The sequence below is a fragment of the Stegodyphus dumicola genome, chromosome 12, assembly GCF_044657685.1.
Source record: "Stegodyphus dumicola isolate Sdum_Otavi_A_Nest chromosome 12, ASM4465768v1".
Classification (NCBI taxonomy): Eukaryota; Metazoa; Arthropoda; class Arachnida; order Araneae; family Eresidae; genus Stegodyphus; species Stegodyphus dumicola.
The window spans coordinates 23,242,554-23,256,772 of record NC_140779.1 but is presented as its reverse complement, the minus strand read 5'-3'; the positions used below and the strand labels follow the sequence as shown (position 1 = coordinate 23,256,772).

General features: G+C 33.1%; 1 protein-coding gene across 9 annotated transcripts in view; it reads right to left on the bottom strand.

Moving 5' to 3' along the window:
- Nucleotides 1-14,219, bottom strand: part of LOC118198476 (plexin-A2-like) — a 1,098,378-nt gene that overhangs the window by 41,447 nt on the left and 1,042,712 nt on the right. For all 9 annotated transcript variants that reach the window (XM_085827537.1, XM_085827540.1, XM_085827535.1 and 6 more), the window contains 7 exons: nucleotides 11,023-11,192; nucleotides 9,491-9,620; nucleotides 9,231-9,367; nucleotides 8,774-8,965; nucleotides 5,640-5,733; nucleotides 5,282-5,545; nucleotides 2,474-2,650 (listed from right to left, as the gene is read on the bottom strand). In XM_085827537.1, the coding sequence (XP_085683663.1) occupies nucleotides 2,474-2,650; nucleotides 5,282-5,545; nucleotides 5,640-5,733; nucleotides 8,774-8,965; nucleotides 9,231-9,367; nucleotides 9,491-9,620; nucleotides 11,023-11,192 (1,164 nt within the window). The remainder of the gene's footprint in view (nucleotides 1-2,473; nucleotides 2,651-5,281; nucleotides 5,546-5,639; nucleotides 5,734-8,773; nucleotides 8,966-9,230; nucleotides 9,368-9,490; nucleotides 9,621-11,022; nucleotides 11,193-14,219) is intronic.

Sequence of the window (14,219 nt, the reverse complement as noted above, 5' to 3'; positions counted from 1 at the left end):
TACTGTATAAACTTTAATTTAAGATAGAATATATCTTAACACTTAAATAGTCCTCTTACAAGGAAAAAAGGTTAGTTACCAATTACCAATATTTTAGTATGTTGCTTTTTAAAGGGACGTTTTAGTCAGGTTAATATAAAATTTCATGTCCCCCCCCCAAAAAAAAACAGATGTGGCCAGCACATGACTTCCTACCAATTATATGTTTTAAACAGCAGTGAGCTATTTAAAATATGAAGTGTAACACGAAGTGGTTGATCATTTGAAAATTAAATCTAATTTGTTTAGAAAATTTATGGTTCAATGATAATTATACACACTACTCATTTTTTATTACTCTATTCCATAAAGATGGAGGCAGGTGCTACTGCTCTTTATAGAAGATTCGTATAGAATTGCCACAGGGACTGTGTATGATATATGGAACAATAAAGAAAAGCTGTTCAAATTTTACAGCAACAGTGATTCTAACATCGGAATCCGAAACCGGAAATCTTTACATAGGCAAAATCAGCAAACCTCGATTTTGTCTTGTACGAGTGGTTCCTGCAATGGCGGAGTACCTACTTCAGGCCTGCGCCAAGCCTAACCTGTACTCCTGAGAGAAAAGGGGAAGCAGATTCCTGCTGATTTAAAAATAGAGGAGCCTAATGTAAATGAACAATATAATATAATCAGTTTATATATGCAATAATAATTTAATGCATATAATTAATTAGTGTATCAATGTATATAATAATTTAATTAAATGTATCTAATACGTCTTATTTATTTTGGACTTTTAGTCTGAATATTATCTTTTCTGTCCTGACATTCGCAAAATCCTAAAATCCGCACAACCTCTGGTCCCAAGCTAAAGATTAATTACATGTCCCAAGCTGCAGATTTCTGGACTTTTACTGTATAAACTTTAATTTAAGATAGAATATATCTTAACACTTAAATAGTCCTCTTACAAGGAAAAAAGGTTAGTTACCAATTACCAATATTTTAGTATGTTGCTTTTTAAAGGGACGTTTTAGTCAGGTTAATATAAAATTTCATGTCCCCCCCCCAAAAAAAAACAGATGTGGCCAGCACATGACTTCCTACCAATTATATGTTTTAAACAGCAGTGAGCTATTTAAAATATGAAGTGTAACACGAAGTGGTTGATCATTTGAAAATTAAATCTAATTTGTTTAGAAAATTTATGGTTCAATGATAATTATACACACTACTCATTTTTTATTACTCTATTCCATAAAGATGGAGGCAGGTGCTACTGCTCTTTATAGAAGATTCGTATAGAATTGCCACAGGGACTGTGTATGATATATGGAACAATAAAGAAAAGCTGTTGAAATTTTACAGCAACAGTGATTCTAACATCGGAATCCGAAACCGGAAATCTTTACATAGGCAAAATCAGCAAACCTCGATTTTGTCTTGTACGAGTGGTTCCTGCAATGGCGGAGTACCTACTTCAGGCCTGCGCCAAGCCTAACCTGTACTCCTGAGAGAAAAGGGGAAGCAGATTCCTGCTGATTTAAAAATAGAGGAGCCTAATGTAAATGAACAATATAATATAATCAGTTTATATATGCAATAATAATTTAATGCATATAATTAATTAGTGTATCAATGTATATAATAATTTAATTAAATGTATCTAATACGTCTTATTTATTTTGGACTTTTAGTCTGAATATTATCTTTTCTGTCCTGACATTCGCAAAATCCTAAAATCCGCACAACCTCTGGTCCCAAGCTAAAGATTAATTACATGTCCCAAGCTGCAGATTTCTGGACTTTTACTGTATAAACATTAATTTAAGATAGAATATATCTTAACACTTAAATAGTCCTCTTACAAGGAAAAAAGGTTAGTTACCAATTACCAATATTTTAGTATGTTGCTTTTTAAAGGAAATAATAACTATATGTATTCATATACATATCCATTCTCAAGCTTTGATTTGGAAATATCACATGGATCATGTGGTATATTTTGGTCATGTAGTGTTTCAGATTCACATATCAATGACTTAACAATCACAATATTTTTAAAAGCAGCATATCTTTGAATTCCCAATAGAGTGCTATGCATTGTCTTCACTTTTTTACTTTAATATTCATTATATTATTCCTTTAAAAATAATGCATAGTGATAAACATGCAGAGGCAGCAACTTTTTATTTGAAAAGTGATTCACCACAAAAGTGAAGCGGATGTAAAACTGAGGAATGAGGCTAAATTGCTTCATAATGAGAGCAATAAATTTAATTACATCAGGGCTATACTTAATGACATGGAATTTGCTATGACTTATAAATGTTTATCACAGTCGAATATTAGCTTCAGAAAATGAACTCTTATCATGCTGAGTTGAATATATGTGTCTGTTAATAAAGTAAATATTTTTATCATATTACACAGCAATAAAACAGTTTCTAAAATATAAAAAAGATAAAAAAAACAATAGAATAATTACCACAACTTGGGGAATCTTATTTGGATCAGGCTTCCCATTAGCATCTCGAGCAGGAGGCTGTGTTGTAGGTGGCCTACAAGTTAGTTGAGAGCGTGACAAGGATGTGACATTGCAATAACTGGTACCAATGCGTACAATCACATCAGTTTCTTGAGAAGCTCTATCTAAATTCATTCCCTACAAAAATTAAACATATTAACAATGTTCATTAGAATTTTACGTTTAATTTTCAATACACACATAGTTTGTACTATTAATTGCTACAGCTTAAAATATGATCTTTATAATTTATAATAATAATTTAACATAAATAAATGGAAATTATTTAGCTTCATTTTAAATTGATAATATTTTTTAGTGATGTTTAAATAGCATTTTTAGCTGCATACATATATTGTTATACAGTGGATGGACAAAAATATGGAAACACCTCGTGAAATGCATGTTTGAAAAGAAAGATTGATTTTAATGAAATATGTAGGTGGCGCTGGCGTTTTTGACTACTGACGCCACCTATACAACTTTGTAAATGTGCTAAACAGTTCAGATGTTGTCGGAGTACTGTTATGTGAGGTTGTCATTGCATTATGTCAGAGTTAACAGACTTCGAACGTGGGCAAATTGTTGGAGCACGTATGGTAGGTGCTTTTGTAAGCAAGGCAGCCGAGGTGTTTAGTGTTTCGAGAGGTACTGTATCGAAGACTTATTCCGCATATTGAAAAGCGGAAAAACATCATCTGCTAAATCACAGCGCGGACGAAAGTGTGTCCTGAGTGATCGTGACAGACGATCATTAAGGGCAATTGTGACGAAAAATAAGAAGACCACAGCTGCAAAAGTTACTGTTGAAATGAATGTTGTATTACGGAACCCTGTGAGTACCAAAACAATTAGAAGGGAGCTTCTTAAACAGGGAATTGCTGGCCGTGCTGCAATTGAGAAGCTACTCATCAGTGATGCTAATGCCCGTAATAGGAAAAGGTGGTGTTTAAGTCATAAAGCCTGGACTATAGAGCAGTGGAAGCGAGTAATATGGTCTGATGAGTCTTCTTTCACATTGTTTCCCACTTCTGGCCGAGTTTACGGCTGGAGAACGCCATCTCAAGCCTATAATACAGACTGCTTGTTGCCAAGAGTGAAACATGGCGGGGGTTCTGTTATGGTTTGGGCAGCCCTATCGTGGTTCTCTGCTAGCCCCATGATAACTGTGTCAGGGCACATGACTGCCAAGACTTATGTGAACATTTTGGCCGATCAAGTTCATCCCATGGTACAAACTTTGTTCCCCGATGGTGATGGTGTCTTCCAAGATGACAAAGCCCCTGTTTACACAGCTCATATTGTCCAGGACTGGTTTTCTGAGCACGAGGATGAGTTGTCCCATCTCCCCTGGCCATCACAGTCACCAGACCTGAATATTATCGAACCTTTGTGGTCTACATTGGAACGGAAAGTGCGTTCTCGTTATCCACCGCCAACATCGTTATCTGAACTTTCCACCGTTTTGCAGGAAGAATGGTATAATATTCCCTTGGCAAACATACAGGAACTGTATTTATCCATTCCGAGAAGACTGCAAGCTGTTTTGGATGCCAACGGGTTTCCTACACCATATTAAGCAAAGAAACATGTTTTTTTAAAGGCGTTTCCATATTTTTCTCCAACCCCTGTATATGAGTGCTCGTTTATTACATAGAATTACTGATTTTATTCCTCTGAAAGAAGCAACATTCAGAATGTAAAAATAGTTTAAGTGAAATGTGAGATACAAGCCTCACGGACATTAGTGACAAATATTTCCCAAAATTTCCAGAAGTTTGTGCTACACCAGACCTATGTAAATGCAGCTAATAGATGATAGCTTGGATAATTTGTTGCTGTTTTAGTTATTACTCAGCTGCAAGATTTAGCTGAATAGCAAGTTTACTCTGCACGGCAACTGTAGATATTTCTCCTACGTTAAGGAGGACTTGTTTATATCCCTGTTCCACTTAGGCTTTAAAATTATTTACCGTGCTGTTTGTAATTAATTTTATAATCAATTGTTAATTCTCTCCTTTTATACAGAGTGATCCAAAGAGATATCAACAAACCAGAAGCCCGCAACAGTATATTAAAAGAATTTATCCAACAGGAAATGCAGCTTCTTTCCTCCCCTCCTTTTTCTTTTAATAAAAGATAGCAGACAAAGCAAAATACTAAAACACTGCAAAATGGCGAAAATAGTAACTTCAAGTTATAAAATTACTTTTAAAATTTAGATTTACTATGTAAGTATTTCCCAAATTCAGATATATCTAATGGAGAATAATAACACAGCTTCATTAAACGATTAAAAGAATTTGGAGTATTCTATACAATTCTGCAATGTAACTACTGAATAATAACTTCTTCCAAGCACTATTGTTCAGAAATTTAAATAGATATTTAAACTGAAAAGTAAAAAAATGTAAACACGATATTATTTAAATTATTAGGAATAATCAATCAAACTGCTAATATTCTCCCTCTTGATATTTCAACTAAGCCTTAAAATACAATGAATCCATAAAACTAAAAATATACACTATGATTAAAATATAATTTACAAAATTTATTTACCGATATTACTACACTCTACTTCAATAAATTATGTAAAATAAAAAAGCATTGACTGACGTGCTTGGATTAATTTTTAATAATAAACATAAAACCAGCTAAATATAAAAATGCTTAACTGTTTTTTATGCTCAAATTTATGTTAAAAAATTTCTTATAATTAATTTTGACTTTACATTATACTATCCATGTTATAAACATCATACTTACATTTATAGTGAGGTAATCACTTTTGTAATATTTAACACCATTCTTTTCACTGAAAGGATAATAAACTGGATCTGGATACATCATAAACTTAGTATATTTAGCTTTACTGCTAAGATTTTGAACTTGCTCAACGTGATCCATTTTAAATCCATACTCCAGCTCAATAGGATGGGCCTCCATATTATCTGAAGAAAAGTCCAGTTTTTCAGCAGGTACCCTGGGACTTTTGCATTTCATCTCTGTAGCTGATTCAACAATACAGCTCTAAAAAATCAGCATGAAGAGTGATTTAAATAAGCACTTCAAAATAACATTTTAACAAAACATAGCACTGTAAATATGTAAGAATGCTACTTACACTATTATATTCTTCATTGTCAACAATCGTGTACATAAAAGGATGCTGAACTGCATTCAAATTTGTACCTTTCACACTGATTGTAATCCCACCACTGAAATAGTAAACAAAATTATGATTTTAGCGTTGAAAAAAATCAATTTACTTTTATTAAACAAAGAGGCAAAAATCAACACTTCTAAATTAATATATGGATTATTACCAAAGGTGAACGAGACTATATTTTTTCCTTGCTTTCCCTTTAAAAACAAGTAATTTTTTCTCAGCTTTTCTCAGTTGCTTCATTTTGTTTGATCATAAACAAATGTTTGCTGTAATTTTATTCTCGAAATAAATCATTTGAGGATTATTTTAGCAAACAGATTATATATCTGAAAACCACATCATCCGGAGTGAAACAAATTGAGAAATTCTGAATAAGATCGACACTATGGCCTTAAAAATAATTTGCACTGTATTCATCCAAGCTATGCAACTTATAAAAAACATTTCCTAATTATAATAATCTTATGATACTGTCTGGAGCGGAGATATAAGCTGAATAAAATAAAAACATCTGCCCTGAAGATAAGGATAATGCTGACAGATCAACTTCCAGTTAATTGACCATCGAATGGAAGATAACTTGTAGACAACTTATAGCTCATCACAGCTCTTGCTATTTCAGTTCCGGTGCCATCACTTGAGAACAACATTTACATGCTGTCCTTTTTTTTTATTCCTATCACATATAACAATCCAATGCCATCATTTCCACCCTTGAGGTAGCAATTAGTCGTGTCTCTTTAGTATTTGCCTTTTAGCAAACTTATACACATATTTTTACATTCCAAAATTTTATCTAGCATATTTATAGCAATTATTTTCAAAAATTATCCTATTTCATTCTCTATATCCTTGGAATGCTGTATTAGGCCAGGTAAGATTTTCACAATAATAATCTTATTCGATTTTATTTCGAATTTATTTATATTCAAGCAGTATGCATACTTCTGTTTTCGCCACTTAGAAGATATATCATCATCATTCCTTTTTTTCTATATCATTACTATCATCATCATCCGAAATTTATTGTTAAGATTCACTGCTGATATTAGTTATGTCTATATTTTCCACACTTAAATCGTTATTGTTCTCATATCCAAAGGTTTCCTTGTCTTCTTTTTCTACATCGGATAATCCTTAAAAAATGCCAGCAAAATCAGCTGGTTGCACATTATTATTTTTTTTGGCCATAAAAACTAATATAAAAAATTAACAGTCGAATCTGTACAAATTAAAATAATAGATGTCAATTAATTACAAAATATTTGAAAAAAAAAATTTTTTTCGAATTTTCACCCACAACTACGCGCATGTCGTGACTTTCACAAAAAAACTGCTACGTAGCACAAAAGACCAGTAAAAAAAAAAAAGGGGGGCACATATGACTTCCTATAAGCACATCCTATGATGTGGGGAAGGGTTGAAAGAAGGAACAGACAGGGTTGCCACTCAAACAGGAGAATGGAATTCCCTGACTTTTCCAGGTATGTTTCAAGAAAATTCCAGGTTATCCGCATAATGTACGTTGGCTGTGCTAAGAGGTAAATTAATTATGGTATTACTTGTACTGTGTAGCAAATTCACTTAATTATTCAATAAATCCCAGAGGACATTTATTCTTAATTATTCTTGGTACACTTTGTTTGATAATTTTGTTTACTTTTCCACTTTAAAAACTTAATAAAATTTAAAATATATACATTGGATAACAACTGTACTTTTTATTTAATTATTACTCATGATCATCCCCAGTTCAACACGAGGCTAATCCGGTTCTTATAAATCACAACGCAATGCGATGACTTTGAAAACTGTCGCCAAGAACAAAATGACCCGTTTACTGCTCATCATCATGTCACCAAATCCCGCTGTACCATACATGGAGATTATTCTAACCAAAGAACGTCTATGTAAAAAGCGGAGGGAAAATTTGCCAAGGGATTTGGCGACGGAACCTGGCGGCCAGAATTTCCCTCTCCGCGATGTGTACAGGAAATTGAGAAACACGTGTTAAGAAGAAATGTTCTTAGACAAAAAAGAAAACTACGAAAATCCGTTTTTAAATTATTGCGAAAAATCCAAGAAGAATTGTTTTATCAAAGATAGTTTTTTCTTGGATTTTTCGCAATAATTTTAAAAACGGATTTTCGTAGATTTTTTCCCCTCCCCTCAAAATAGCTAATCCATTAATTAATTTACTTGCACCAAAAAATATTTTCTTTTCCTTTAGAGTTTAAAGAAATTTTAAACGATATTCATTTAATGAACTCTTTATAACGTGACCTTCGAACTTCGACACCGGTTTCATGCTTTGGCGACAGATATATCGCGCATGCACAGCTGTTTCCTGCTATGATGGAATGGAGAAACGTCTGTTGCAGAGAGGTTTTCCTTCTTTACAATACATATTTTTTGATTTTAACCTTCATGGTACCGTATACTAGGATTAAACCCATTTTGTTTTATACGAGAACAGGTACTTTCTTTAGTTCATGCACTGCACATGCGATTCTCGACGTTACTGGAAACCAAAAGTTGCGGGAAACTTGCTTTGCCTTTCTAAAAAGACAATCAGATTGGAGCTGCGAAAATTGGCTCTATGCCAGCTGCCCGAATGATACTCACGTGATACACAATTCACCAAAAAAGTGATCTCTTCCGACGTCGGTGCAAAACTCGCCTTTTTTGGCGGGATCGTTGTATGAAATTCCCTGACTTTTCCAAATTTTGACTAAAACACTTAAATTCCCTGACTTTTCCCTGAATTTTTTGGTCAATTTCCGAATTCCCTGACTTTTTCCAGTTTTCCAGGTAGCGTGGCAACCCTCAACAGAAATGACTGTCAATCGTTTCTTGCGATATGCGAAAAATGTTCATTAAAAACTGAATTTCTCCTAAACTTTGTGCATGACGTATGTGCTGGAAAGTTGAATAAATTTCAAAACACAACTTTAAAAATCAAATGACAGAAACATAAAATATGTAATTAAATTTTCACCTAATTTATCAAAAATTTATATTAAGATATTAAATGACTATATAAAAAAAAAGTCTTATCAATAAAAGAAAAATCTGTGACTAAAATTTACCTTGGGATTCCTTTGGGAATACCTCTTTGGCCTGTAGAACCAGATTCAACAAGTGAGATTGCAGGATCCTCAACATAGAGGAATTTGTAATCCTCAAATACCCGCAGTCCATTGTCGAACTTAATTCTCACAGTCTGAGTTGTTTTCTCTTTTGACGCGGAAGTAATGCATACAGCTCTGTTGGAGTCACGACTGGAAATAAAAAGTAAAAATAATGAATGAGACTAAATAAATGTAAAATTATACTACTCATACTTAGAAATAATGATAATACGACCAAAGTAAACTGTAATATATATAATTATATGAAAAATATATCAAAACAAATTCATTATTATTGCAATTAATGCCATTAATAATTTGGTTCAATTATATTAAATACCATTATTTTGAATCTGCTGCAAAATAATATCTCCATGTCATTTAAATTACTATTTTCAAGCATGGCTTCCCTTACCTGGTAACATTACAGGGCAAAGCTCCAACAAATGCTTCTGCTCTGCTACCTGCATCCATATGCAAACCCCAGATTTCCAGAATGGTGCCTCCAGACTTTGGACCTTTCCCAGGTTTTATTGATGTTATTCTCGGATTCTAATTTTCAATATATAATAATATATTAGTTGCCATAATATATTGATAACAGCTTTTTATAATTCAATATTCTTTAAAAAATAGTCAGTACAAATTATTACTTCAACAAAATTATTTACTTACAACAAATGAGTACTGCTCTCTTGATCTAGCTGTATAATCATTTAAAACTTTAACTTCCACAAAACCAGGCATAGGTCCACTAATTAAGCCAGTCGTTAGATTTGGAGGTTTCTCAACCTGGCACACAATTCTAATTTAATGAAAGAGATAGGATTAAGTATTTGGAAAGAAGAGATATTTTTAATTATTTTAACAATTCTTATACCATATAAAGATAATCAATGTTTTTAATGGCTCAGTGTTTTATTTTATATATATTAGCATTGTGCCACTACAAGGCTAATATCTATAAAATATACGAAGTGGTGGCCATGTTATTATGGAAGCACATAAGTTGCCACCACTGCCTTCTATGAAGGGATGGATAGACCATCTCTACGGCAGTCGGGGTCAATAACCACTACAACGGTTGGACAGATAATTAATTTTATATAGAAATATAAAACCAAAAAGATTAAACATTTTGTAAAAACAAATTTAAGTAACTTTTTAAAAGAATAAGTGGACACAGACAAGGACAAGAATTCAAGAATAAACTTGAAATATAATACATGAAAAGATATATAGAAAGACTAACAAAATATTGATAAAATATAAAGGTACCTTGGATATATGTTATTAATCTGTACCAAATCCTTGGACACATACCAAACAAAGTTTCCCAATAGAAAATAAAGAGAAAATAATTAATCCGTTCTTTTAAAAATCCTATTGCTATTATTCTAGCATTGTTTAATATTAAAATATAAATGCAATGGGTGAAGTCCATACTGTACACAAATGCAACACTGCACAAGGTACTGTACATATTTTTTTGTTTCTGCAATCTACAACAAAAGCAATTTTCAACATGATCTAATGTCTCTGTTGTTTGGTAGTCAATTTAACAGTGTTTTTAACAATCACAGATAACATCACACTCAGCATGGTAGTATAGCAACAACCAAGTCAGAAATACACATGCCATCTCCATACTTTTTAAGAATCTCATTTTTCACCTCTATGATGATTCTAACAATTTTCTTCGTTGTTTGACTTTTCTTCTTAACTTTTCTAAAACTCACTGCTAAAGAATTTACAAAATATTTATAAGGAAAAACACTAAATCACTTAAAAATTCAGATTTAATAGTTCAGATTGTATACTGAGTAGTGGCAACAGGTGGAGTGATGCTCATGGGCAATCATAGCACTGCGTCAAAAAATATACACAAATGCAGTGAATGCAGCCATAACTCCAAACAAATACCGTATACCAAACAGCGCATAAAGCAAGTGCAAGTATTTGTTGTGCAAGGATGTACAAGTTGGATGTAGCAAGTGGACATATAACGAGGTACCATTGAATAATCAAACTGAATTAGGATATTTTTCATGAATTTTCTAAAAATTTCTTAACTAAATAAATAAAAACAACAAATAATTAATCCTGAAAAATATTTATAATTTTTTAATTTTGCTGCAACTTATAAGCTGACAAATTAGCTTCTTAACTAGATAAAAATATATCTAATAATAGTTATGTTAGCTTACTGTGTAGTTTTGATGTAAAGCTCTTCATGGGGTATACATTCAGCTATTACTTTTCTATCCTCATGTATTATTCTAACACCTCCAGCAATATCTTGAAACACTCTCCCTAAATTGATGCCTTTTATTGTGATATTTGTGCCTCCTTCCCAAGGGCCAGACTTAGGATAAAACTGGAAAACAAATAAATATGTTAAAGACTGAACACTGATATAACAACATGCACATATCAAAATATCATACACAGAAACACTTAAATTAATCAAAATGTTACCATATTAGTTAGATTTTAAGGGGGGGGAATTATAAATCTTACTATATGATAAATAACAAGGACTCAAATATGGAACTTGTAATATTAAGTGAAGAGTAGATACAGGTTTAAGATTCTTGAGAAAATTTAAAAACTGGAAGTCTGAAATGTGGCCTAATTTTATTTTAAAATTAATTACCGTAATTTCGCGTGTATAGTCCGCGGACTATCTGTGTTTAAAATGTGAATTTTTGAAGCTGCGGACTATCCACCAGTGCGGATAATACGCTGGTTGTTCACGGTTAAAATTGTTGAAATTTAAAAAACACGCTGTTGTGAACTGCCAATTATTAAATATAAAAAAAACCTGAGATTCCAAGTAACCTTCGCACTGCTTTAGCACAACTGCCGGGATGGGGAAAAGTAGTTGATGCGTCAACTCGGTTTTTAGGAGCCATAGTAGCAAGTACCTAGAGTACGAAAAAAAAAAAGCGGGATTCGTTTACTTATAGCGTGGTTTGGCAACACGGAGTGAGTGGGGGCGAAGGTCACATTTCATTACCACTTATCACGAGGATAGCACGTTGCACAGTATTTTGTTTTCGTATTTTGTCTTTCGTCTTCGTTAACATTGATGAAACATCGCCGGAGATTTACTGCTGAGAGGTAGTTGAGAAAACTGAAAAAGATGGAAATAGAGAAGCGGGCCGTTATTGGTTTAATCCTAGTATCCGGTACACACGGGATTTGACTACTTTTGGCGACTTTATGATGAGCAGTAAAAACGGGACATATACGATGAGTAGTTAACGGGTCATTCAAAGAAAATATATAGTTAAACATAGTATATACTATGTATATAGTATATATACTATGCGTGTATAGTATATAGATAGACGTTCTTTGGATCATTTTTGGTGTTGGCGATAATTTTCAAAGTCGCGCCAAGGCTGCACCGTATACTAGGATTTTACTCCGTTATTTTGAAGTGGACAAGAAAGCGGTGAGAAATTTGCGCAAACAAAAGGATGTGTTTAAAAAGCATGGGAATATTGCCGTATTAAAAAAACGTAATTTCGGACGTATAGTCCGCGGACTATCCGGTGGTGCGGACTATCTGACAATTTTTAAATTTTTTTTTATATAAAATCGTGTCTGCGGACTATACGATGGTGCGGACTATACGTGCGAAATTACGGTAATTTACAAATGTATTCTGAAAATTGAAGAAATAAACAATATACATACATAATATCGCTTCTAAATGCCTATGGAATTCAAGTAACATATTAAATATTACATATATATGCATGTAATATATATATATATATATAAAGAGAGAGAGAGATGAGAGAGATGTATAGATATCGATATATATGCATACATACACATGGTGTTTGAAAATTGTTTCAACAAGATAATAGAAGTGATATTATCTATCAAGATGAACAATATTTTCAATGGAACATAAGGCTGCATTCCATTCAGACTGTCAGAAAATTGAAGAGTCGAATGTTCATGCTCACATACGTTTGGTATCATGCTTTTCTTATCTGTGATAATAAGGATTCTCCCGATAAGATCTTCCAAAACTGTCACAGCTGTCTCATATACCAATGATGTCGTGCATTCCCGGAACAAGTCTAGTCAGCATGGAGACCCAGCCACAAATCCAGTACATCCAGAATATGTGGCAATCAGTAAAAGTCAAACTACTAGTAATGCATTGGGGTTGCATCAGGCACAAACCAGAGCTAAATGATGACATGGTACATTAACTCCGCCAGATATTCAGAACACATTAAAAGACCTACTAAGCAATCACTAAGTATAATTGTCCACTTTCTCCCAGCATATCTCTGCTGGAATTTAAATGTGTTTACAAATGATGTGGGAATTTACTTCGGCTCAGACATGCTCGTTTCGAATGATGAAAATGTCTTCCCAGGTAACCGAAGTCTCATTAATGGATAATGCTAAAACTGACTGATGCCATCTCAGGCATCCACTTTACAAATTGTACAAGGGGAGCTGATTACATTCAAACATTAGCCACTCTGCATATGGAAGAGGATGCATGCATGTCCCAAGCACAACAATCCACATTATATTTCAATAAATCTCACCGTCGGATACCACTATCTGCATAATTGTGCAACAAGCTGCTGCAAATCTCTCAAAATATACTCTTCTATTTCTGGCATCTGAATACTTTACTCACATCCTGTATCCTCCTTTGAGATAGCAAACGAACCAATTCTTCCTTTATCACTGGCAAAGGAACAAATGTAAGGATTATGACTCAGCAAAAATTGTTTACGGTACAATCGCATCTACTCTTACTTGTTTCTGCTGATTCCTAATATATATATATCTGCCTAATATATATATATATATATATGAATATACATATCTGCTGATTCCTAATATGTATAACATGCCATGGCCCTTCATGAAGTCATTATGGATGATGTGTTATGATAATAACCTGAAGCACTGACAATGATTTTAATGAACAGCATTTGTTTCATTTGGTTTTCTATTAAACTCAAATGAAACACTCAACTGCAAATGTCGATGCTGTTTCTTGGAACTTCTAAGGATATGTTACTTCTCTGACATAAAGGTAATGACATCAGATGTGATGATTTGTGCCTGTTGCACATACATTGAAATTGTTTCTTTTTTTACATTCCAGATAGAATGCAACTCTGGGTTCTATTGTGCATCTTGATTAATACTATCACCCCTCTCATTTTGTTGAAACAGTTTATTGAATACATATACATACACACAGGATGTGACAGAGTTGATGGTCACAAATTTAATGGCCATTTTTAACATGGTAAAAATATGTAGTAGTATGCAGGTAAACAGGTATATTTACAATAATTGTTCAACTGAACTACTAAACACCTGCAATGCATGCATTTGGCCACAAAATTGT